The sequence below is a fragment of the Erinaceus europaeus genome, chromosome 14, assembly GCF_950295315.1.
Source record: "Erinaceus europaeus chromosome 14, mEriEur2.1, whole genome shotgun sequence".
Lineage (NCBI taxonomy): Eukaryota > Metazoa > Chordata > Mammalia > Eulipotyphla > Erinaceidae > Erinaceus > Erinaceus europaeus.
The window spans coordinates 44,082,580-44,109,164 of record NC_080175.1 but is presented as its reverse complement, the minus strand read 5'-3'; the positions used below and the strand labels follow the sequence as shown (position 1 = coordinate 44,109,164).

Here is a 26,585-nt window from a genome sequence, read left to right as displayed (position 1 = left end):
CCAAGACCCCAACAAAATAGTCACCGTGTTTCCTGGGTAGCCTGGACTAGTGGGGTGCCTCTGATCTGACTCTCTTTTCTAAAGGTCCTTTCAAGTCAGCTAGAAAAAAAATGAGTGATGTGCTTCAACATAACACTGTCCTGACATGTTGATAAATCTGGGTGGCCAAGTGGTGGCACATCCAGTAGAGCGCACACATTACCACTTACAAGGACCTGGGTTCAAGCATCTAGTCCTCACTGCAGGAGGGAAGTTTCATGCAGGATGAAACAGTGCTGTAGGTCTCTCATTCTATCTCCTCTCCTTTCAATTTCTCTCGGTCCTATTAAACAAATAAAAATACATTCAATAAATCTAATTTAAGGTTTGAAATTGCTTAATGAGGCAATTTAGGAGTCAATACAGGCCAATTTCTACCACTTCCAATTAAGCTACAAGCAGCTCACATAAACAGCCCTTTGTGGCTGCACCTTAAGTCTTACCAGTTTAAGGAACCACCCAGGGTGTGCATACCCAGAGGGTCTAGAAATAAACTGAAGTGAAGACACACTAGAATAGGCTCTGGCAGCCAGAAGGCATGACCATGGTTCTAGGAGCCAGTGGACATGTCACCGGGCATCTTTTCTAAGGGCAAAATAGACACACACTTGCATGCAAGGTTGACATAACCATTTTCCAGAAAGGGAGGGTCCCTTGGGTACATGGAGGCCCCAGCAGAACAACCCCCCACACCAGGCCTGTCCTCAGGGATGAACAATGTGAGACTGGCTTTACTGTCCTCTCAGCAACCCGCCAGCTGTCTGAGTCCTAGGGCCAGGGAATCTGACGGGCCAGAGGTGGGACCACCAAAGGGTGGAAGGGGTGCCTCATTTACTGAATGGAAACTGATGGTGGGGGGTTATCTCCCAGGTCAGCCCCAGCGGAACCTTGGGAGTGAGACTTCACCTGCAGGTGGAAGAAGCCTAAAGTTTGACGTGAGGAGACTGCAGGGGAGCAGAAGGGGTGATGGGCCCACTTCACGCCATCAGGGCTATGCTGAGACAGCATTTTCTGAGGGTAGGCAGCACTGTCTCCTGCACTAGGTTGGCTCAGTACTGGCAGCCCCCTCCTCCATCCCAATGACCAAGCTGACCCGGGGGCCCAAGCATCTCAGATGGTCGCCTGAGTGAGATGGAACTGGAGAGCCTAGGGGAGCCTAGGGGGGACAGGCGGTTGGAGGCAGTGAGGAGCAGCTACTACACAAGAAGTCGTCTTGGGAGTCCCCAGAGTGGGAGAAGAGAAATCAAGTCTGGGGAAGGAGCCTCCTTCCGATGCTCAGGACAGAGCTAATAGAATGGACTTCTAGCTCAGAAAGGACTTGGGCTGCTGAGGGAAGGGGGTTCAAGAACAACCCACACACTTGGGGTGGGCAGGCCTACAGCCAAACATGGGGAAGGCACAGGGGTGTAGGGGTGGCTGCTGCTCAAAGGGGCAGGAGAGAGGCCAGAAGGGGAAGACACCCCCCTACCCTGTGTCAGGCCCAGGTTGGGTATGATGATTGGAGCAGGAGGGTATCAGTGCAGGAACTGGTCACAGCAGGAAGCTCCTGGCTCCCTAACTTCACCTCTGAGGGGCAGCATTGGCCAGACCTCAGAGCTAGGTCATCTGGGGGGAACCAGAGAGGAGACACCCCAGCCTCTTGCTTCTGCCCCCTCCTCCTCCATCCTGCCCTGTCACTACTGCATGGCATGCTAGGGCAGGCAATCTTCAGTGAGGCCCCCTGTCCCAGATAGACTCCTAGGAACCTGGCAAAGTCCAGGGGGCCCCTCCCTCAGGACAACCATAAGCCTCACTCAGGGATGGAGGACTGGGTTCCCTACAGTTGTCACTAAAGGCTACAGTGTCTTCTTCCATACCCTGGGGACCCACTCACCAGAGCTGTAGCTTCACTCGCCGGCCATCCAGCAGGATGGTGGTGGTTTTATAGTCGATACCTGCAAAGAAGGGTCCAATGCTGACACCCAGCTGGCTGCCCAGTCCCACCACAAGGGCAAAAGGAAGAACCCATTCTCAGTGCTCGCCCACTAGAACACACACTTTGCCATGTGCCAGGACCAGGGATCGAGGCCTCAACTGTCAGATGGGATCACCTTCACCAGGGGAAACTTCATGAACAGTAGAGCAGTGCTGTGGTGTATATACACACACTCACGTAGTTTCTCTGTATCTGAAATTAAAAGTGGGGAGGTCTGCTGTGAGTGGTGGAACTGTGCAGGTGCAAAAACCTTAGGACCTAAAATAAATAAATAAATAAATAAATAAGAAAATGAAAAGAAAGGAAAAAAGAAACTCTCTCTCACTGTTCTCATTGTGGTGGTGGGGGGCAGAGAACAGGAACCCAAAGTCAGTAGCCTTCCTCCCCCCATAAGCCTGCCTGCAGCATGAGTTCACTCCCAGCCCTCCTTTCCTTACCCTGGTGTCTACCACTGCTGCCCCAGGGGTGGGTCACATGAGCTGAGGGCCTTAGATTTGGACCCATGAAACAGAGAACTTGTGTGGCCTGGTGTCCCTAGGCTTATCAAGAGGCTGTGGGACCTGCACCCAAATAAGCTCGTCCCCCTCACCCTCAGCTAATTCTGGGACAGTTTTCCTCACATCATCACTCTTAGCAAGGAAAGAGGAAATGAGACAAATGAGAAAATGATGTGTGAAAAGATAGGACACAAGTGTGTCGTGTGTGTGTGTGTGTGTGTGTGTGTGTGTGTGCACATGTGCTCACAAGAAGCTGGAGGATCACTTTTAGGCTCTCATGCCAGATTTAGAAACTCAGACTTGGCCAGTGCCTGCCTGATCCACACCTACAGCCTCGAGAAGGGCTGGGTCACAGTAGCCTCCTGCCCTCACAGGATGTGTCGTCACATTCTGACACCTGTTCCCAAGTTCCAGAGCACAGCACAGACTTTAAGTTTAGGTCAGCAGCTTTCCTGCAAAATGACTCTCTTAGTTTTTTACTCTGTCTTGATGATAAATGCTCAGCCACATGAGCATATTTCTTCTTTATTAGTCATCTGCGATGCCACTGAGCCACCCCTAGCCCAATTCTTAATATCTTTAGAGACAGGAGGAAGGAAAGAGACACCAACGCACCCACTAGCCCCTAACATTAGTCTTCAGAGCAACTACCACGAACCTCTGGGAAGTCTTTTTTTTTTAATATTTATTTATTTATTTATTTATTTATTCCCTTTTGTTGCCATTGTTGTTTTATTGTTGTAGTTCTTCTTGTCATTATTGGATAAAACAGAGAGAAATGGAGAGAGGAGGGGAAGACAGAGAGGGGGAGAGAAAGAGAGACGCCTGCAGACCTGCTTCACCGCTTGTGAAGCAACCCCCTGCAGGTGGGGAGCCAGGGGCTCGAACCGGAATCCTTATGCTGGTCCTTGTGCCTTGTGTGCTTAACCCACTGTGCTACCGCCCAACTCCCTGGGAAGTCGTTTAAGATCTGACTGCACTCTGCAAAAGGCACTTTCAGATGCCCACCTCCAGTCATTTGTTTTTGTGTTTGACCAGAGCACTTCTCAGCTTTGGCTTTTGACTTTTATCAGATGGAAAGACAGACACAGGTAGAGGAACAGAGAGAAAGACACCACAACACTGAAGCTGCCTTGGACGTGGCGGGGACTGGGCTGGAACCCAGGTCATCCACTTAACAAAGCCAGGATATCGTCCAAGTCAGCTGTCTTGCTGACCCTGTTTTCCTTTTCTCCAAGATTCTTTGAATTTCTCTTTATTTTATGAGAGAGGGGAGAGACCAGAGCACCACTCCCTCACATGCAGGTTGTGGAAATTGTACCCAGGGCCTCACACAGTCAAGATGTGTGTTCTACCTGGTGAATCAGCTCGAGTCCACTGTTCTGTTGTTGAGTTCACAGAGATGTTAAGTGTGCTTTCGGTTGCCAGGCTGGTTTGGATAGTATCTCAGATGTTTCAGAAACTATTTTTATTAGTGATTCAATATTGATTTACAAAATTGTAAGACATTAGGTGTGTGATTCCATAACCTTCCCACCACCAGAGTTCTGTGTCCCATTCCCATTGGAAACTGCAGTGGTTGTCCCAAGGTCACAGATATGGGTTGCTGGTATCAGTGATTGAATCTGGGAACTCAAGCCTCAGCCATGGAATTTTTTTGTATATTTATTATGCTGCCTCTCTAGCCCCCATGTGTCAATCAGGGTCTGGGCACATGCAGTAGGAGACACATACAAATACACATGAATATAGATTATATAGACACATAATAAGGTACCACTTCTTCTGCAAACTCAAATGCATGTAATAGAGCGCATATACACACAGGAATCAGGAGACAGCTCATCTGGTAGAGTTTGTGCCTTACCATGTGGGACCAGGTCCTGGGTTTGAGCCCCTGGGGAGCTCCATGGGTGGTGAAAAGTGCTAATATGGATATCCTTTTACACTTTCTCTCCCTCTCTCCTCTCTTTATAACTTAGAGGGGGTGGGACCAACTGTACACAGTGTTTCCCCTAAAGATTATCAAGGGGTGACAATAATGCTGATGCCATCAGAAGAGATTAGGAGATAAATCTTACTTGCTTTTGTGTAGTTAGTTGAGTAGATGAGTAATTGAGGGAAGTGAAGTAGAGGATGTGAGAGGAGGGCACCTAGGCTTTAGTAAATACAAATGTATACATTTAAAATTTTTGTTGTTATTATCTTATTTATTGGATGCAGTCAGAAACCAAGAGGAAAGGGGGTGATAGAGAGGTAGACAGACAGAGAGACACCTGAAACACTGCTTTACCACTTGCAAAGCTTCCCCCTGCAGGTGGGGACTGAGGGCTCAAATCCAGGTCCTTGAGCACTGTAATATGTGCGCTCAATGACTGTGCCACTATCTGGCTCCAAGTAGTAAATATTTGATGAGACAATTTATGGTGCCTTCTTTAGGCCTTTCTACTTGCTTGCCAAGCTTATTAGGTCTAAGTCTAATCAGAAACATATGGATTGATCTGCCAATGTCCATTCCAGCAGAGAAGCAATTACAGAACCAGACCTTTCGCTTTCTGCACCCCAAAAAGAATTCTGGTCCATAATCCCAAAGGGGGAAAAATCTTAGAGGAAGATGATTAAAAGGCTCTAAACTGCGGGGGCCGTAATCAGGGAGTCCTGAGATTCCCAAACAGACATGATGGGCCTAGACCTCAAATAAATACCCCTCTCCATTGTTACCGGTCATTTCTGTCAGGAACAACACAACAGGCCCTTTTGTGGGCCCCCATAGGAGCTTGCCCTCAACTTGGATCAACAATGGTAGAGAATATTCCATCCTCCGAAGGGAGGCTGGACAATATACTCTATGCTACACCTGAGGAAGATGGGTCCTGAAACTGGGGCAGCTTGGAACGTTCCTACTTATGACCACAGAATGTGAGCTCAGATCTACAGGGATGCAGAGGTCACATAGGCTCCTAAGCTGAATATGGGCCCCAGATCACATCAAATCGATGGAGTTTACAGTCAACAATATTTATACAGCTTTCCCATATTTGGGAGCTACAAACAAACAAAAACTAGTATAGCCACAGGCTCTTCGGAATATAACTAAAATAGCCTACTAGCTATCTACAAAATGGAGGGTCCCCCAACTCTTCATCAGCACTACTCCAGCCTTTAGGTCCATGATTGTTCAGCAATTTGCTTGGGCTTTGTATATTAACTCTCTTTTCAACGACCAGATTCCAGATGCTAGCATGATGCTGACTGGACTTCCCTGGACAGACAACCCCACCAATGTGTCCTGAAGCTCCACTTCCCCAGAGCCCTTCCCCACTAGGGAAAGAGAGAGACAGGCTGGGAGTATGGATCGACCTGTCAATGCCCATGCTCAGTGGGGAAGCAATTACAGAAGCCAGACCTTCCACCTTCTGCATCCCACAATGACATTGGGTCCATACTCCCAGAGGGTTAAAGAATAGGAAAGCTATCAGGGGAGGGGATGGGGTATGGAGTTCTGGTGGTGGGAATTGTGTAAAGTTGTACCTCTCTTATCCTATGGTTTAGTCAATGTTTCCTTTTTATAAATAAAAATTTTTTTTAAAAGGCTCTAAACTCCAATTTCATCAGGACCCAGAGAGAGATGAGGAAAAAAGAAGGGCATTAAGGAGTAGTAACAGGTATAGGTGTGACTTAGAAAGGAAGAGAAGACAGGACCATAGGAAAAAATGGGCAAATATATATATATATAGATATAGAAATAATAGTTGGAGGCCAGGCAATAGTGCAGCGGGTTAAACGCACATGGCACAAAGCACAAGGACCGGCCTAGGGATCTATCTCAGTTCGAGCCCTGCTCTCCACCTGCAGGGGGGTCGCTTCACAAGCAGTGAAACAGGCCTGCAGTTGTCTGTCTTTCTCTTCCCCTCTCTGTCTTCCCGTCCTCTCTCGATTTCTCTCTGTCCTATCCAACATTGACAGCAACAATAATAACAACAACGATAAACAACAAGGGCAATAAAAATGGGAAAAAATGGTCTCCAGCAGCAGTGTATTCATAGTGCAGGCACCGAGCCCCAGCAATAATCCTGGAGGCAAAAAAAGAAATAATAGTCAACCCATATCTGTGAGAACTACTATGGTTTCTAATAAAAAGAGTAGAGACAGAATTCTGGTGATGGGAACATGTGGAATTATACCCGTTATCTCATAATTTTGTGAATCAATATTAAATCTCTAATAAATTAAGATAAAACAAAGTGAGGGAAAAAAATTGGACCTAGGAGGTCACGCCTACTTAGCACATAAGCCCAAGACCTCTAAAGTTGTGCATTGAAATATATGTGTGGGGGCTGGGTGGTGGCGCACTTGGTTGAGCGCACATGTTACAATGCACAAAGACCCAGGTTCGAGCCTCCTGTCCCCACCTGCAGAAAAGAAAGCTTTGCGAGTGGTGAAGCAGGGCTGCAAGGTGTCTCTCTGTCTCTCCCTCTCTATCATTCCCTCCGTTCTTGATTTCTGGCTGTCTCTATCCAATAAATAAATAAAAATAATTTTTAAAAAAGGAAAGCCTTTCTTACTGGGCAGGCCTCCTGCTATTAATGCAGGTTAAGCACACATGATGTGAAGCGCAAGGACTGGGTCAAGGATCCCAGATCGAGCCCCCAGCTCCCCACCTGTAGGGGGACCACTTCACAGGCAGTGAAGCAGGTCTGCAGGTGTCTATCTTTCTCTCCCCTTCTCTGTCTTCCTCTCTTCTCTCCATTTCTCTCTGTCCTATCCAACAACGACAGTATATCAACAAAAACAACAACTAGGGCAGCAAAAATGGGAAAAGTGGCCTCCAGGAGCAGTGGATTCATGGGGCAGGCACCGAGCCCAGCAATAAACCTTAGAGGCAAAAACAAAAACAAAAGCAAAACAATACACATACACACAGAGAGATATAATAGAATGGTAGGATGTATGTATATGTATTTGTAACAAATACGAAGTTAATTTTGGGTTCAAAAATCCTTCTTTTCCCCTTGGAAAGCTAATGACTTTGCACTCTTTCCATGAAGCAACAAATAAACATACTTGGGAATCTGTTGGATTCACACTGTTGGATCTAGGGAGAGGCCAGGTCTTTACAGGGTTTGTTTCTAGAGAGTGACAGGGACATTCACAGCCCAGAGAAGCATGTCTTTCATCTTTGTTCTTTGGGAGATTAACTCGCTGCTTGTGCTTCTCTGATTTAGAAAGTGTTCTTGTGGGAGCCAGGTGGTGGTGCACTCAGTAAGTGCACATAGTACAAAGTGAAAGGATCTAGGTTCGAGCCCCAGGCTCCCCACCTGCAGGGGGGATGCTTCACAAGTGGGGAAGCAAGGATGCTTCACAAGCAGCAAAGCAGGTCTGAAGGTGTCTCTATTTCCTCTTTTTTGTTGTTGCTGTTTGTTTGTTTGTTTTTGTTTTTATTTACCAGAGCACTGCTCAGCTCTGGCTTGGTGGTGTGGGTGATTGAACCTGGCACTTCGCAACCTCAAGCACGAGATTCTCTTTGCATAACCATTATGCTATCTACCTCCACTTTTTCTTCATCTTTATCTCCCCCTCCTCTCTCAATGTCCTAACCAATAAAATGGGAAAAATGGCCGCCAGGAGCAGTAGATCGTAGAGTCCCAGAGATAACCCTAGAAGGAAAAGTGTCCTTGTGTGTTTTTATTTTAGGACCATAACTATTGATAATAACCATAACTATTGAGAATTCCTGATGGTCTAAGCAATCTCTGTCTTATTTTGGCTTTAGAGACAGAGGCAGAGAGAGAAAATTAAAGAGACCACAGCACTGAAGTTTCCTTCAATGCAGTGGGGGCTGGGCTCAAATCTGGGTCTTACACATGGCAAAGCAGCGCACTATCAAAGTGAGCAATTTCAGTGGCCCAGCTCCTGACTGCTTAGAGCTGTACTTCTACTCTTCATCAGTCACAGAGGCACATGGTTTTGAGTGTCAAAATATTCCGAGACTGAGTATGGAAAGTGTGTGCTGGTTCACAAGGAGTGGCTGCACTCCTTGTTTTAGTCCAATAAATGGATGATTTTGCTGTGTAGCTCCAAATTTACAAAAATAAACAAAAAAATCTTATATTTTTACTTCTTGACTTTTCCATTTTAGGCATTAATTGACTTCCATAGTAAAAGAAGGTGAAAACATAGTTTTTAAAAATTATTTATTCAATTTTAACAACAGAGAGAAAGATATGGAGAGAATGACCAGAGCTCTGCTCAGCTCTGGCTGATGGTGGAGCTGGGAACTGAACCTGGGACCTCAGAGTCTTAGGCATGAAAGTCTTTAACAGCCATTATGCTGTCTCCCTTGCTGAGTTTTTTTTTTTTAATTTGATACATCCATACCTCCTTTCCCCACCCCACCTCTCTGTCTCTGTCTCTCTGTCTCTCTCTCTCACACACACACACACACATGCACACAGAGCTATAGGCATTTCAGCTGCATCAGTATTCAGGTTTTACATGAGTATGCTCAAATATACACTAACTACAGCTCAGTCATGTTTTATTTTTCCTTCCTTTATTTTTGTTTTTCCCAGAGTTAAAGATTATCTTTTTGTCAAATTACTTAACTTTCTCTGCATGTATCATTAACCTATCCTTAGAGTCTTCCCCAACTCTCAAAATTTCTGTTTGAGAAGGGGAAACACAACGCAGATCTTGGACTGAACTTGGTGTATTGCACCAAAGTAAAGGACTCTGGGGTGGGGGGAGATAGCATAATGGTTATGCAAAGAGACTCTTATACCTGAGGCTCCAAAGTCTCTGGTAAAAAAAGAAGAAGAAGAAGAAGAAGAAAAAGAAGAAGAAGAAGGAGAAGGAGAAGGAGAAGGAGAAGAAAAAGAAGAAGAAGGGACTCTGGGGGGTGGGGAGGCAGGCGGTGGTGTACCTAGTTAAGCACTCACATTATAGTGCGCAAAGATGCAGGTTTAAATCCCTGCTCCCTACCTGCAGGGGGAAATCTTCACAAGTGGTGAAACAGGACTGAAGGTGTCTCTCTGTCTCTCTCCCAATCTATATCTCCCCCCCTTAATTTCTCTCTGTCTCTATCCAATAACAAATAAATAAATAAAATAAAGGACTCTGGAGCACTGGGGGGAAGGTTCAGGTCCTGGAACATGGTGGCAGAGGAAGACCTAAAGGGGGGTTGTATTGTTATGTGGAAAACTGAAAAATGTTACACATGTACCAACTACTGTATTTTACCATCAACTGTAAACCAGTAATCCCACAATAAAGAAAAAAAAATTTCTGTTCAGTATTTCCAAACATTCAGATGTTTTGCCTTCCTGAGACATCATCGTGTGTGTGTGTGTGTGTGTGTGTGTGTGTGTGTGTGTGTAGCCATCATAGCCGACTGACCCCTGACCCCTAACCCCTAACCCTGGCCACCAACCACAGTTCAGACTAGGTCTCCTTCAGCCCACTTTCCTTGTTTCTTCTTCTTTTTAAAAAATTATTTATGATGGGGGGATGAGGGTCTAGCAGTGGCACACCAGGTTAAGAGCATATAGTCTGAAGCACAAGGATCCTGGTTTGAGCCCCCGGCTCCCCACCTGCAGGGTGGTTGCTTCACTGGCAGGGAAGCAGGTCTGCAAGTTTCTATCTTTCTCTCTCCTTCTCTATTTGTTCCTCCTACCTCCATTTCCCTCTGTCCTATCTAACAGCAATAACAACAATAAGGGCAACAAAAAAGGGGAAAAAATGGCCTCCAAGAGGAGTGGATTCGTAGTGCAGGCACCGAGCCCCATCGATAACCCTGGAGGGGAAGAAAAAAAAGGATGGAAGAAAAGGAGAGGGGCTGGGCGGTAGCACAGTGGGTCACGTGTACATGGTGCAAAGTACGATGATCCCAAGGATTCCGAGTTGAGGCCTTGGCTCTGAGCTCACTTGCAGGGGGATCGCTTCACAGGTGGTGAGACAGGTCTGCAGATGTCTATCTGTATCTACCTCTCTCTATCGTCCTCTCCTCTCTTGACTTCTGTTTCTTATCCACAAAAAAAGAGAAAGAAAGAAGGAGAGGAAGGAAGGAAGGAAGGAAGGAAGGGAGGGAGGAAGACAGTAGTGGAGGAAGGTGTGTTGAATACAGTGGCCAGCCTCGTCCCAGGTAGAAAGGAGCACAGGTGGAAAGTTGACTGCAGGCTGAACAGAAACACAAGAAGAAAGGAAAACAAAAGCAAGCAAGCGGTAGTCCAGGCGGTGGCGCAGTGGGTTAAGCGCATGTGGCGTGAAGTGCAAGGACCAGAGTAAGGATCTCAATTTGAGCCCGCGGCCCCCACCTGCAGGGAATGTCGCTTCACAATTGGTGAAGCAGGTCTGCAGGTGTCTGTCTTTCTCTCCCCTCTCTGTCTTCCCTTCCTCTCTCCATTTCTCCCTGTCCTATCCAACAACAATGACATCAATAACCACAACAATGTTAAACAACAAGGGCAACAAAAGAGAAAATAAATAAATATATATTTTTTAAAAATTTTTTTAAAAAAGCAAGCAAGCAAACAGTTTCTAAGACTTGTAAGGATTATGGCAGTCATCTTTGGGAGATGGGAGGGTGGGGAAACAGAACTCTGGTGGTGGGTATGGTATGGAACTGTAACCTTGTAATCTTGTAATGTGTTATTAATAAAAATAATTTATTTTATTTCTAAAAATCATTTATTTATTTATTACTGAATAGAGACAGAGAGAAATTGAGGAGAGGAAGAGATAAAGAAGGAAAGAGGCAGAGAGACACCTGTAGCCCTGCTTCACCCTTGTGAAGCTTTTCCCCTGCAGGTGGGGACCAGGGGACTTGAACTCGGGCCCTTATGTAATGTGTGTGTTTAACTAGATGTGCCACCACCTGGTCCCAATCACAAATTATTATTATTATTTTTTGCCTCCAGGGTTATCTCTGGGGCTCGCTGCCTACACTATGAATCCACTGCTCCTTGTGGCCATATTATTATTATTATTATTATTATTATTATTATTATTATTATTATTATTATTATTATCCTACTGCACTACAGCCCAGCCCCCACATTTTTTAAGGTACCACATAATGAACCCAGGGTTCAATGCCTGCACTATACCACTGAGTCATCTCCTGACCTACTTTAAGTTTTTTTAAATTTTTAATTTTTTAAAAATTTTATTTATTGGGTAGAGACAGAAAGAAATCCAGAGGGAAGGGGAGATAGAAAGGGAGAGAGGAAGAGAGGATACCTGCAGCCCTGCTTCACCACTTGTGACGTTTTCCCCTGCAAGTGGGGACCTACTTTTAGTGTTTGCATTTCTTTTTGTTTGTTGTTTTAATTAATAAATCCCTTAATTGTTTGATATGACAGACACATTCCATGGAAAAGAGATAGAGAGGAAGAGAGAGGGTGGAGGTAGATAGCACAATGGTTATACAAAGAGACTCCTATGTTTTTTTTAACAGAGCACTGCCCAGCTCTGCCTTATGGTGGTGCTAGGGATTGAACCTAGGACCTCAGAGCCTCAGGTATAGAGTTTTTTTTTGTTTGTTTTTCAGAATCATTAAGCTGTCTCCCCAGCTCTGTATTAACCTTCCAATCATTATCCACAGACCACTGCTCAAGCCAGATCTTCATATATACATATACATATATATATATATATACATATATATATATACTTAAATTTTATTATGTTTACTTATTGGATAGAGGTAGTTAGAAATTGAAAGGGAAGGGGGTGATAGGGAGAGAGAAAGCTGGGCAAATAGCATAATGGTTATGCAAAAAGATTCTCATGCTTGAGGCTTCAAAATCCCAGGTTCAGTCCCCAGCACCACCATAAGCCAGAGATGAGCAGTGCTCTGGTTTAAAAAAAAAATCACCTGCAATACTGCTTTACCTCTTTTCCCCCTGCAGGTGGAGACTGGGGGCTCAAACCTAGGTCCTTGTGCATTGTAATGTGTGCACTTAACCAAATGCATCACCACCTGCCCCGCCTTGTTCTCTGCCTATTTCATTCATTCATTCTTCTTCTTCTTCTTCCTCTTCTTCTTCTTCTTCTTCTTCTTCTTCTTCTTCTTCTTCTTCTTCTTCTTCTTCTTCTTCTTCTTTTTTTTTAGATTTTATTTATTTATTTACGAGAAAGATAGGAGGAGAGAGTAAGAACCAGACATCCTCTGGTATATGTGCTGCCAGGGATCAAACTTGGGATCCACTTGGGAGTCCAGTACTTTACCCACTGCGCCACCTCCCAGACCACCTGTTTCTATTTTTTTAAGGTTCTATTTTTTCACTGCTCTCAACTAATTCACCAACCTCGTCCATCAACATAAAATTCAAACCCATGAAAGCTTCTAGAACAAAGCCGGGAGGAATGTTCACTGAGTGAGTCAGGAGACAAGAAGAGAGGTAATTTTAGACTTCTTAAAAAAAAAAAAAAAATCAAACGCCTAGCCATTCACTACACTTTTAGCTCCACATGATGAATAAAAAAATCTAGCAGTTTATTTAAACTCGTCCACCAGCTGCTAAATCCTATTTTAGCGAGTGTGTCCCTTCACATAAGAGGATCCTCTGGTGGTGTAAATATTGGTTCAATATCACTTGCAAACATATCATCTTTCAGCATCTGACTTTAGAAAACATGTCCTGTGTCAAACTGAGATAGCCAAAAGCAGGCTGGAAGTTACCAGGGGCTGAGAGAGGGGCTGGGGGCTTCCTTTGGGGTGGGGCTGGGGGACGGACTAGAACACAAAGTAATTAGGGGGCTGTACAAGATCATAAACTTACTCAATATGCCCCTGACTTGTTCACCTGGAGAGTCTGGCAAGCTGGCTCACTGGGTTGAGGCACCACCCAGTGCTGTGCTCCAGGCCCAAGTTCAAGCCCTGGTATCACATTGGCACCTGGCTTTCCTTTGGTGCTGTGGTGTCTCACCCTCTTTCTCTGGTTCTTTGTCTCTCCATCTAAATGGGGGGGGGGAAGTAGGGGAGCTAGAGAGATAGCATAATGGTTATGCAAAAGATTTTTATGCCTGAGACTGAGATCTCAGGTTCAATGCCCAGCACAATCATCATCAGAGCTGAGCAGTGAGCAGTGCTCTGGTGCCTCTGCCTCTCTCTCTCTCTCTCTCTCTCTCTCTATCTCTATCTATCTATCATTAAAAATAAATAAAATCTTTTTTTAAAAAAATGGTCCACATCAGTGAAATTATGCACGCGTGAGGTCCCTTCTCTGCAGAAAATAAACAAATAAACAAAACACAAATTTCACTTTGGAATGATTAGTTTCTTGTTCTATGAATTTCACCTGCATAAAGTTAAGTCCACACACCTGCCCTACCCAGGTACTGACCTTACCTAGATTTTTTAATAAAGATTTTTTTAAATTTAATTTTATTATATTTATTTATTTTCCCTTTTGTTGCCCTTTTTATTGTTGTTGTAGTTATTGTTATTGATGTCGTCATTGTTGGATAGGACAGAAAGAAATGGAGAGAGGAAGGGAAGACAGAGAGGGGGAGAGAAAGATAGACACCTGTAGAACTGCTTCACCGCCTGTGAAGAGACCCCCGGAGCCCGGGGGCTTGAACCGAGGTCCTTACGCTTCGTGCAGCCTATGCTTAACCCGCTGAGCTACCGCCCAACTCCCTGCCTGCATTTTTTTTTTTATTGAAGAGCGCTGTTTTTTTATTGAAGAGTAGTGGAGGGAGGGGGATGTTTCAAAAGAAGAGGCCTGCAGACCCTGGGATTCCAGGGTGCAGCGACCAAGTTGCAGGGACAGCTACTCTCAGCATCCTCTAGGCCCCTCCACCTTAAGTGGCTTCCCACTGGGTCTAAATGGCTCTGGAGGCAGATCGGTCTTTGCTTTCCACCAGTCTTAAAGGAAGCCTGGCACAGAGGTTTTTACTGAAGCCAGCAACCCTGCCCCTCTATGCTCTCTGCAAAGCAGTCTGTCCCCTGTACTTTCTCCTTCCTGGCTGTTCAGGTGTGGGGCAGGCTGCGCTCACAACCAGCTTTACAGGCCCCCCACACACATACTTTAGGGGTGACAGGAGCCCTCGAACCCCCACACACCCCCAGCAGAGGCACCCACTGTCACCTCCATTGCCACCTCCTTGCCTGCAAAGCAGGTGTTTTACACTAAGTCCCCACATCCCAGAGAACCAGCCCACCAGGCAGATGCTGCTAGAACACTCCCCACCATCCACTAAACTCCAGCCGAGAACACTAGGGCCTGGCGGGAGGCACTTCTGAATAAATCTACTAAAAAGGCCAAAACAACTGTAGAAGGAGACAGTCAGCACAGTAGTTCTCCAGTGGGTCTGAAATGCAGATTCCTGGGTCTCTGGAATGTCTTCTGCCTGACTCAAGTCCTCTTTCTGGTTCCTGGGCCACAATGCCGCTTCCATACTTTGTCTGTCTGTCTATTTTCCACCACAGTACTGCTCAGCTCTGGCTTATGGGTGGGTTTGAACCAGGGACTTTAGAGTCTCAAGCTTCAGAGCTGTTTGTGGAGCTGGGTGGTGGAGCTCTTGGTTAAGCACACATAGCACCAGCTGCAACGACCAAGGTTCGAGCCCCCACTCCACACCTGCAGGGAGCTGTGAAGCAGATCTGCAGGTGTCTATCTCTCTCCCTATCTCCCCTTTCCTCTCTCAATTTCTGTCTGTTATGTCAAATAAAAATAAAAAAGTAGAAAGAAAAAAAAGGGGGGAGGAATGGTTGCCAGGAGCAGTGGATTCATAGTGCTGGCACCGGGCACCAGTGATAGCCCTGGTGGCAATAAGAGAGAGATGTTTGCATTAGCATTATGCTATCTCCTCCTGCCTACTTCTGCACTTCCAGAGCCCCAGAAACAGGTTGTCATGACACACTAGGAAATGAAAACACCATCCAGTAAAGATTTGCACCACCCCTCCCCACCCACACCTCACTGAAAGAGAGAGGGACAGCAGTAGCCCCCACACCCAGCCCAGTGGAGTCCCCCAGCATGGTCAAGGGAGCCCTCTACCCCAGAGCTATCTCCTACCCCCCCGCAACCCTTCCCCACCACATGCTTTTCTTTTCTTTTTTCTGCCTACTTCTCTTTTTCATCTGACAAAATACCAGCCTTGTCATGAGTCACGATTCAAAGTTATAAGTAAACCCTGCTGAGTCACTGTCACCTTCGAGGAAGGTGATTAATTACCAGTCCCAGGAGGCTGGGATACAGTCACTGAAACCACGACAGCCTGAGGGTCACTTAAAAAAAAAAACACTATTATTAGTGGCCATATAAATATGCAATTCCACTACTCCTGGCTGAATTTTTCTTAATTCCAGGGAGAGAGGGAAATCAGCAGAGAGGAAGCGACATCACAGCACTGTCTCACCATCTGCTGAGGTTCTCCCAAGTCAGTGTGCTCCCATGTGGAGCCAGGGTTCAAACCCAAGTCCTCAAGCAAGGTAAGGCATGCCCTTTTCTGGGTGAGCTATCTCCTGGCACCCTGAAGGTTGATTTTTTTTTAATTGCCACCCGGGTTATCACTGGGGCTTGGTGTCAGCATTACAAATGCACTACTCTCAGCAGCCTTTTTTTTTTCTTTTTATTTTATGGAGTAGGACAGAGAGAAATTGAAAGGGGAGGAGGAGATAGAGAGGGAGAGAGAAAGACACCACTAGTGAAGCATCTCCCCTGTAAGAGGGAGCAAGGAGCTTAAACCCAGATCTTTGTGCATGGTAATATGTATCCTTAAACAGGTGCACCACTGCCTGGCCCCATGAAAGTCACTTTTTAAAAAAAAATATTTATTTTATTTATTTATTCCCTTTTGTTGCCCTTGTTGGAAAGTCACTTTTAACTCAGGGAAGGCCGAGATTGGTGAGGAGAGCCTGTGTCCTTCTCGGAGGCCTGCTGTGCAGATGCCCCTCAGGCTAGTGCCAGTTCCCGCATTCTCTGAGCGCCTGTTCCGCCATCTTGTCCCCTCAGGCTAGTGCCAGTTCCCGCAAGAGTTAATACGATATTCTTGAAGTGCCCTTCCCAACCAATCCTGTCCCGGCTCATCACTCCCGGTTTTTGCCCTATAAAGCCCTTCTTCTTCCGCCCCTCTCGCTCTGCCTGCTTTTCACTTCAGTGATTAGACTGCAGGGAAGGTTGCTGCGCGAGGTGGCCATTTTGGCTAGCTCCACGTGGCCCAACCTGCTTCTCTCTCACCCAACTCTGAGGTGCCCGTGCAAATAAAGAATTGTGTTCCCTCTCCACTCCGGATCTCCTCTCTCTCTCTCCCCTCCGCGTCGCAGCCAACAGAGGCCTGTTTGGTATGGTCTTGCAGGAGAGACCCATAAGCAGGTGGGTTCAGGTGGAGAATGTGGCATCCAGAACAAGACTCCTGGTGAGAAGCTGCAGTAACAGGCAGCTGGTGGTCACTCAGGCCTGGCTCCCTGCCCACTGGGACTTGACACTTGCCACCCAAGGAGCAACCCCACAAAGCTATAGTTCTAGAAGCAAGAGCTCAATCTCTCTACACCAGTTGAGTCAGGCATGATCACCTTGTGAGTGCCCGCTAAGATCTGCTAGGCATAATCAGGGGCAACTTACTCTCGGCTGCACTTCAGGGCCTGGATTCTATACCATAAAATCCATAAAATAAGGGGGGGAGGGACAAGGCAGGTAGCTTACCTGGTATAGTGCACATGTTATCATGCACAAAGATCTGGGTTCAAGTCCTGGGCCACCACATGTGCAGGAGAGGAAGCTTTAGGAGTGCTGGAGTGGTGCTTTGGTCCTCTCCTCTCTTCCTACTCTCTCTCTCTCTCTGTCTGTCTCACCTTCTATATAGAGGAGTGAAGTCATGCAGGCACTGAACCCAAGTGATAACTCTGGTGACAAAAAGTAAATAAATAGACTATGCAACATGGCAAAGAGAGGCTTAGGGCTATGGAATGCCAAACCCACATGCAGAAAACAATCACAAAAGTGAAGCCATCTAAAAAACATAGGTAGTTTCATGCTTAATGATTTTCTTTCAGGATAACAGAATTAGAAACATACAGATAAATAAACTGCTTCTCCATTGATAAACTTCATCAAAAAAAAAAAATTCTTGCTTCAGTCCCAGGAAATGGTTCAGCAGGTGAAACATGTGCCTTATGATGCATGAGGCCCTGGATTCAAGCCCAGCACCACACTAGAACACCATGAACAGTACCGTGCATGGTGGAGCACTGATTTGATATCTCTCTTATCTTTCTTCCTCTCTCAAAAGATAGAATCCTGGGTTCAATCTGCTGCACCACCCATTACCAAGTAGTATTTGTCTCTCTCTTTTAGAAAATGAATGAATCTTTAAAAATAATGATAGGTTTTTGGGCTGGGGAGATAGCATAGTGGTTATGCAGACTCTCATGCCTGAGACTCTGGGCTCCCAGGTTCAATCCCCAGTACCACCATAAGCCAGAGCTAAGTAGTGCTCTGGTAAAAAATAATAAAAATAAATAAATACATAAAAATAAGCAAATAAACAAACAAGGGGCCAGGTTGTGGCACACTTGGTTGAATGTACATGTTATCATGCCCAAGGGCCCAGGTTCAAGCTCTCAGTTCCCACCTACAGGAGGAAAGATATGCAAGTGCTGAAACAGTATTGCAAGTGTCTCTCTCTTCCTCTCTCTTTATTAAATTAAATTCTATTTATTATTGGACAGAGACAGGGATTGAGGGGGGAGGGGTAGAGAGGGAGAGAGACAGAGAGACACCTGCAGCTCTAGTTCACCACCAGTAAGCTTTCCCCCCTGTAGGTGGAGAACAGGGGCCTAAACATACTGTAGCGTGTGCGTTTAACCAGTTGTGCCATCACCTGGCCCCCCCCTCTCCCTTTATATCTTCCCCTTCATTCTGGATTTCTCTCTGTCTCTATCAAATAAATAAATGAAATATTATGAATAATAGATTTCTAAAAGTCTGCAACTGAAAACTTTCTGGAGCTCTAGCAGTCATCTGGCTGCCCATGTGCCCACTCTGATCTGATCTGTCTGACTCCCCCTGACACAGACCCCAGTCCCTTGTGCCTCCTTCTGGCTCTGACCAGTATACGACATACTGTGAACCCTTAGTTCTTACACACACTGTGACACTCCCTCCCTCTCTATGGGTCTCAGGACGGAACCTGTCTCCCGATCTGTAGCAGGACTTAGTGTTTGCTCTCAGTGAAAATGAGCCCAAGAAACAGAAGGAATTTTCCTCTGCTGGGAAAAAGCGGCTGGAAAAACTGCCAGGAGAAAGCAGGAAAAACTGGGCAAGAGAAGGTTACATCAACAGCATCAGTGTGATCCACCTCCTCCCCATCACTAACGAAAGGAGCAGGATATGGAGACTCCCTCAGAGAAGGGAAGGGCCAGGACACGGCACTAGAGTTCCAGAGCCTGAGGCTCAGGATGAGCAGGACTCAGAGCCCAATGTGGCCTGGGCCCTCCTATCCCCAATAATGGCTGCCCAATCCTATTCCTTTCCACCAGTTCCTATTCCAGTTCCACCAGGAAGAAGCAGGACTTCTAAGGGACAAGATGGACTAGGCTGCAGCAGGTAACAGGAAGGACCTGGATGGGGCCAGAGTGTGTGTTGTCATCCCTGGGGATGGCAGGCTCCTCCCTGGACAGAAGGATGGCACAGCCCCCACACCCACCACCTGCTTCTCCCCTGCAGTGTGCAAAGGAGACTTTGCTGGGTGGGGAGGGGCAAATCTCTCCAGGGGGACAGAGGACTGTACAGAAGGTATGGAGGTTTCACTTCTGATCTCACCCAAGCTGGAAAATCAGTCATCAATATCAAAGGCAAAACTAAGGCTCTTCATCTGCACAGACTGGCTAACAGGGACTCAGGGTGCAAAGAGACTCTCATGCTTGAGCCTCCAAAGTCCCTGGTTCAATCCCCCACACCACTATAAGCCAGAGCTGAGCAGTGCTCTGGTAAATAAATAAATAAATAAAAGTCTTTAAAAGAGAAAGTAAGAAAAAGCCTAAAGTAGTAAAGCCTCAGTGAGGACTAAATAAATAAAATAAAATGAAATTAAAAAGTGTACACAGTGCACCAGAGTTTGACAGAAGCATTCTACTCTGAGGTAGGGCCTGGTCCAGCTAATGAGTTATGAGGTAAATAATAATAATAACTTCAGAAATTCATTTTTGAAAAAGGCGTGTCACCCACACAGGCAGAAACCAGTAGACCTCAGGCTTCCCCACAAAGACATTCAATGCCTCTGGTAGTGGGACAATGACCACAAAGTAAAGGGGGAAGGAAATAGCTCAGAGCACCCTATCCCAGTCAGTGTGCTTCTCCAACATGAGCCAAACACACAGACATTTTCAGACATGGAAACTCTTAGCAATGCCTCATGAAAAAAGATGACTAAGTGCAATCTCATTAGACTTTTTTTTTTAATCTTTTTTTTTATTGTTGTAGTTATTATTGTTGTTGTCGTTATTGGATAGGACAGAGAAATGGAGAGAGGAGGGGAAAACAGAGAGGAAGAGAGAAAGATAGACACCTGCAGACCTGCTTCACCGCCTGTGAAGCGATTCCCCTGCAGGTGGGGAGCCGGGGTTCCTTATGCCGGTCCTTGTGCTTTGCGCCACCTGCGCTTAACCCGCTGCGCTACAGCCCGACTCCCTCATTAGACTTTTTTTTTTGAGAAAAAGTGAGTGAGTAAAGGAGACCAAAGCACCTATGTTTCCTTTAGCAGGGTGGGGGCCAGGCTCAAACCTGGGCTGCTCACAGATCAAAGCAGTGCACTATACAGGTGAGCTATGTGTTTGGCCATATAGTTTCATTAAGAGAGGCAGCAAAACAGTGAGTGTAGATGTGCTGATGGGCAGTGACTGAGGTCTACATGGACATGTTAGTGCTGAGTAACTGTGGGTGCCGTCACCCACAGAGGGAGTGAAGCCAACCTGCAAAATGACAACACAGATCACAGCATCAGGCACGGGGCAGTGAAGGATTAGAAATGCCCTCACTCCCCCCCCCACTTCCATCTGCAAGCATTGCCTCAGTGTGAAATACGTCTTAAAAAAGGGGGTGGGGGGAGCAGGTGGTGGCACATCTGGTTAAGTGCTTACACTACAGTGCATAAGAACCCGGATTCAAGCCCCTGCTCCCCACCTGCAGGGGAAAGATTCACGGTGGTGAAGCAGGGCTGGACAGGTGTCTCTCTGTCTCTCTATCTCTTCTTCCTCTCTCAATCTCTATCCAATAATAAATTTAAAAAAAAATTTAAGTGTTAAAAAAAAAAAAGATTCCAGGTCAATAGCATAGCTCCCTGGGACAGTGCGCTGCTTTGCCACGTGTGTGACCCAGGTTTGAGCCTGGCTCACTCTCATGCTGTACTGAAGGAAGCTTTGGTGCTGTGGTCTCTCTTTCTCTCTCTCTCTTTGCCTCCATGGTTATCTCTGGGGCTCAGTGCTGGCACTACAAACCCACTGCTCCTGGAAGCCTTTTTCTTCTCTTTTTTGGATAGGACAGAAAGAAATTGAGAGAGGAAAGGAAGATAGAGAGGGGGAGAGAAAGATAGATACCTGCAGACCTGCTTTGCTGCTTATAAAGTGACCTCCTTGCAGGTGGGGAGCCGGGACTTGAACTGGGATCCTTGCACAGGTCCTCGTGCTTCTTCATACTAACGATGTTTAACTTGATGCACCACTGCCCTGACCCCTTCCTTTAAAAAATAAAATAAAATAAAATAAAATAAAATAAAATAAAATATTCTGTCAGTGCAGAAGATTGGGCAATGGATAAAACCTTGGACTCTTTAACACTAATTTCTGAGTTCCATCCCCAGCACCACATGTATTAGAGTGATAACTCCATTCTCTCACCCCTCCTCTCTCTCTCTCTCCCCTCTTGCTTCTTACTAAATAGCAAAATAAATCTATTTTTGTTTTTTTTCTCCAGGGTTACTGCTGGGGCTCAGTGCCTGCACCACGAATCCACTGCTCCTGAAAGCTATTTTTTTTCCCTTTTGTTGCTTAACATTGTTGTGGTTATTATTATTGTTGTTGTTATTGATGTCATTGTTGGATAGGACAGACAGAAATGGAGAGAGGAGGGGAAGACAGAGAGGAGGAGAGAAAGATAGATACCTGCAGACCTGCTTCACCGCTTGTGAAGCAATCCCCCTGTAGGTAGGAAGCCCGGGACTCGAACCGGGATCCTTAAGCTGGTCCTTGTGCTTTGCGCCATGGCATTAACCCACTGCACTACCACCTGACCCCTGAAAAATAAATCTTTACAAACAAAAACAAATGTTATGGGGATAGGTGGTGATTCAACCTATAGAGTGTACAGGTTACCATATGTGAGGACCCAGGTTCAAGTCCCCAGCCCCTTCCTGCAGAAGGTCACTTCACAACCAGTAGAGCAGTGCTGCAGGTGTTTCTCTTTTTCTGTCTCTCCCTCCCTACCTCCTTCCTTTACATTCTATCTCTGTCTCTCACCCTCTAGAAAAAAAGAAAATAAGGAAGGAAGGAAGGAAGGAAGGAAGGAAGGAAGGAAGGAAGGAAGGAGAAGGAAAGAAGTGGGGAAATGGCCACCAGGAATGGTAGAGCCCGTCAGGCACCAAGCCCCAGGGATAACTGTGATGGTAAAAATTAAAATATAAAAAGGTTCCAACTGCTTTGAACTGTATCTAATCTCCTTCTTAGCCCTAGAATACTGTTTTATGAAATGAAAATCCATGAGGGGAGCCCAGTGGTTGTGTACCCAGTTAAGCATACAGTCAGCATGGGCAAGGACCTGGGTTTAAGTCCCAGGTCCCCAACTGCAAGGGGGAAAGTTTCACAGGTGGTGAAGAAATGCTTTCTCCTTCTCTCTCTCATTTAATTTCTCTCTGTTCTATCAGATAAAAGGTGGGGTAGGAAAAATGGTCACCAGGAGCAGTTACTGCAGGCACCAAGCCCCAGCAATAACCCTGGTGGCAAAATTAATAAAGTAATAGGAAATGTTTAGGAACTCATGAAGGACACATCTATGGCATTGGTTCTTTCCAATAGGGTTTGAAGTCAACAGTAAAACTTGAATGAACTCAGACCTGACACAGATGCAATAAGCAGCCTTCCAAGCTCTGAATCTTACATTCATCGTGTGCCTATTTGTCTAGAAAGATAGAGAACATGGGGGTAGCCATCTTTGCCCAAATGGCCCATATGCTTCTCTAGTGCATACCTTTTCATTTTCCAGATTAAAAGTTAGAATACTAGAGAGAGGGGAAGACCCTATGAGAAATACTTAAGAGTTGGGGGGAGAAACCTTTAACAGAATAAAAATCACTAATTTTAATCTTTTAAATACAAAAAGAAAAGTCATTGAACATATACTCAACAGAGTACTACTCAGCAGTTAAAGCAAACTATAATGTGTCCTTTGGGATTAAATAGATGGGACTGGCAGTAATTATGATTATTGAAGTAAGAAAGATGGGATGATTTCACTCATGTGGAATACAGAGAACTGAAACACATGAACTTGAAAAAAAAAAAAGCAATTCATATCTATGACCTTAGGAGAACTATAGTGGTTACCACTGGAGGGGGCTGGGGTACAGAACTCTGGAGGTGGGAGTGGTGACAAATTATTTTCCTATTATTTTACAATTTGAGGGGTCAGACGGAGGCACCCCTGGTTAAGTGCTCACAATACAATTTGTATATCACTAATAAAAAATAAATATTCAAAAAAGGGTGATGAGAGGTAACACTACACCAACCATGATGTTCTCATGGGTGCCAGGGTTCAAACCCAAGGCCTGGTGCATGGCAAACCAAATGCTCTACCTAGTGAGCTACCTCCCAGCCCTGACAATAAAATCTGTTGCAGAAAAACGTTTGCAGCCTAAGTCCTCTGTGTATCAAGGGGGGTGGAAAAGTCTTCAGAAGAAAGCCTGTGTTGTGGTCCGGTGCAGAGGATAAAGCATTGGATTCTCAAACACGAGGTCCCAAGTTCAGTCCCCGGCAGCACATATACCAGAGTGATGTCTTGTTCTTGTTCTTTCTATCTTTCCTCCTATCTTTCTCATTAATACATAAATAAAATGTTAAAAAAAAAAAAAGAAAGAAAGCTCATGTTGTTTCTAAAGGCCTTCAGTTTAGCTTAACAAAAGGGAGGTTAAAGCAACAGAAGTTTAACTCACCCTGAGTGTCAAATGGTCCAGATTCCTCCTTGTTCCCTACCACCCAACAACAGAGCTCAAAATACACCTCCACCCCAACCCCAGTCCTCCCAACCCCCAAGGCTTAAGGCTTGTTATTTTTATTTTTTGCCACTAGAGTTATTGTGGCGACCAGAGGGAGGCTAGCTGCCTGCCTGATTCCACCATTCCCTGTGGTCATTTTTTTCCAATAAAGAGTGAGAGAAAGGTGCAGGGTGGTGATGGTGGTGGTGGTGGTGGTGAGGAGATGGAGAGACACCTGCAGTACTGTCCCACTGCTTGTAAAGCTTTGCCTCTGTAGGTGGGATTTGGAAGCTTGAACTTAGGGGTCCTGTGCATGGTAACCTGTGCCCTCTACCAGGTTAGCTACCACACAGGCTCCAAACTCGTGCTTCTCCCGTGGCTGACACATTCTCTGACCCCAGGTTCTGAGGTCACCCCACACTCCCACTCCTCCACCCCCCACTCTCCCCAGCTCAGGGCAGTGTTGTCCAGCAAAGCAGCTTCCTCTGTGCTGGTCCACATCCATCCAGAGTTCCAAGTGACTGCTGAGCACTGTGACTCTCACACACTTAAATCAATAATCACATTTCTTTTGAAAGCCTTTAGATTCATTGAAAAGAACATGCAGCAGACTGCATCACCTTGGACAACACAGAACTAGAAAGAGAATCTGCACTTCTGGAAGACAGACCCCAGGTGGCTCCTGACCCTGGCAGTTTGAGGGGTTCTCACTGGCAGCTCATGGTATCATTCCCCAACTCTCTTCACCCCATGCTCCAAGCTGGACTGCCTCCCCTCCCCTCAAGTACCCATGGGGCCCCTCTCTTCATTCTCCTCAGCTCTGATCCCCATCAAGCCTGCCTGGTCCCCACACTACAATCCCCTACTTGAAGTTTCTCTCATGTGAGGTCCCTAGACCCAGGAGCTACTGGTCAAAGTGGCTATCGGGACCATAAGACTCTACTTTCTGCTCCCTGGACAACAGAGTGCAACCCCGGGGGACCCAGCTAATGATGACCTGATGCGGGCTTCCACTACCACTCGCTCTGTAGGTTATAGACCAGCAGTGAGGGCAGACCCGAGCTTCATTTCATCTCCTGAGTTAAAAGCAGTCTTAAACCTTTTTGTTATTGTTAGTTTTCACTCATTGATTTATTTGCTGCCAGGGTTTTCACTGGAGCAGGCTCACACCTGCACGATCCCACTGCTCCCAGGAAATTTTCCTTTTGTTTTTAGATAGAGGGTGGGTGACAGAGATGAGGCACACGTCAGCACGAGCACTCCACAGCTGGTAAGGTTTGCCCAAGGGCTGGAACCTGGGTCCTCACGCATGATCAAGTGTGTGCACTACAGGCTGAGCTAGCTCCCTTCTCCCACTTGTAACTCTTTTAAAGAGTGACTCCTCAGGGTCCCCCACTTCCTCCTGTGCCGGGCCTCCCTTCCCCGTGTGCACCCCTCTGGGGCTGGAGGCTCTCCCACCTCAAGCTCAGAGGGCTTTCCTGCCTAGACCTGAGACTCAGCATGCTGTTCACCCCTCGGATGGAACTCACTCCCAGACCCCCCTCTCCGAGGACACGAGCTCTGCTCTGCGTCCGCCCCCCCCCCCCCCCCGCCTGATCACAAGGGGACCCGCGGAAGTCCTGGAGAAGCTTCTAGGGAGGGCGCAGAGCCACCCCCGCACCCCTGCGCCAGCCTCCCTGCCCACGGGTCCCCAAGTCCCCGAGGACGCTCCTACTTGTGAGGGCGCAGTCACCCCTAGCCAGGAAGGGCCCCCAGGGTCCCCTAGCCGCTGACTCCCGCCCACGCGCAACCCCCCCCCAGAAGAGCGCGGAATGGGGGTGCAGAGGTGAGGGACCTGTGTCCCACTTTCCCCTCCGCCTGGGGTCCACCCCCCCAAACGCAGCCCCTTCCAGGTCCCGGGTCCTCGAGGTCGGCATTGCCTCCAAGGCCCTGCGCCCCGTTCCCCGGCGCGCCCCGCGCCCCCCATGCCTGTCCTCGCAGGCAGCGAACCCCGCTCCTCTATGGCCTCGACTGCAATCCCCCATCACCCTTTCGCCACCTCACAACCCTCGGCCCACGCTGCTCCTCGGCCCACCCCGTCCGCCCTCCCCGCGCCCCGCACCGCCTGCGGGGACCCCCGCCCCGCCGCCCTGGGGCCGCGCTCACCCGCCGGGTGGCCGTACGGGGACTCGGCCGCGCCGTCCTGCAGACTAGCCAGGATCTCGCCCTTGCCCACGTCGCTGTCGCCCACCAGAAGGAATTTCAGCAGGAAGTCGTAGGCGCGGACCGGGCTGCTCACGGCGCTCATCGTGCAGCCGCCTGCACCCCCGCCCATGCCCGCCCGAAGACGCGCAGAGGGGCTGCGGGCACCCAGGCGCCGCGCCGGCCCTGAGGTGCACTGCAGCCCCCGCCGCCTGACAGCGCACAACTCCGCCCTACCTCCCCGCCATTGGCCGGCCGCAGTTGCTAAGGCTATAGAGCGCTTTCATTGGTGAAAAGCATGTCCATCTAGTTCTCGTCTCCACCTCTAGGTCCACGCCCACTCGCCTCTCCGGAGTGGACACTGCAGTCGCAGCCAATGGCAGATGGGAGGCGGGGCGTCGGGCGGTGATACCGAGTCCCAGCCAATAGGGGTCTGGAGGCGGGGAGGGGAGGAGCCAGCGGAGAACGAGGCGGGGCTAGTGTTTACGATCCCGCGTGGCGGGCCAGTGAGCGGACTCGCTGCCGCCTCGGGGTTCCTGTTCCCCACGGGCGGGGCAGTCCCCCAGCCGGCTCCTTAGAACCCGGCCCTACTCTCCAGAGCGATGCCTCCCGTGGACTCGCCTGCCTGTGTACACGTGCATGTGCTTGCATCCATTTACATCTATGTGATGAGTGTATGTATGCTTGTGCACGTTTCTGTG

The 26,585-nt window shown here is 47.2% G+C and overlaps 1 protein-coding gene across 1 annotated transcript in view; it reads right to left on the bottom strand.

Annotated features, from left to right (window-relative positions):
* Positions 1–26,103, bottom strand: part of RAB40B (RAB40B, member RAS oncogene family) — a 37,096-nt gene extending 10,993 nt beyond the window's left edge. Inside the window, exons 1-2 of the mRNA XM_007524448.3 lie at positions 25,849–26,103; positions 1,913–1,973 (exon numbers count right to left, since the gene is read on the bottom strand). Coding sequence (XP_007524510.1) covers positions 1,913–1,973; positions 25,849–26,017 — 230 coding nt within the window. The 5' untranslated portion in view covers positions 26,018–26,103. The remainder of the gene's footprint in view (positions 1–1,912; positions 1,974–25,848) is intronic.
* Between the last annotated feature and the right edge of the window lie 482 nt (positions 26,104–26,585).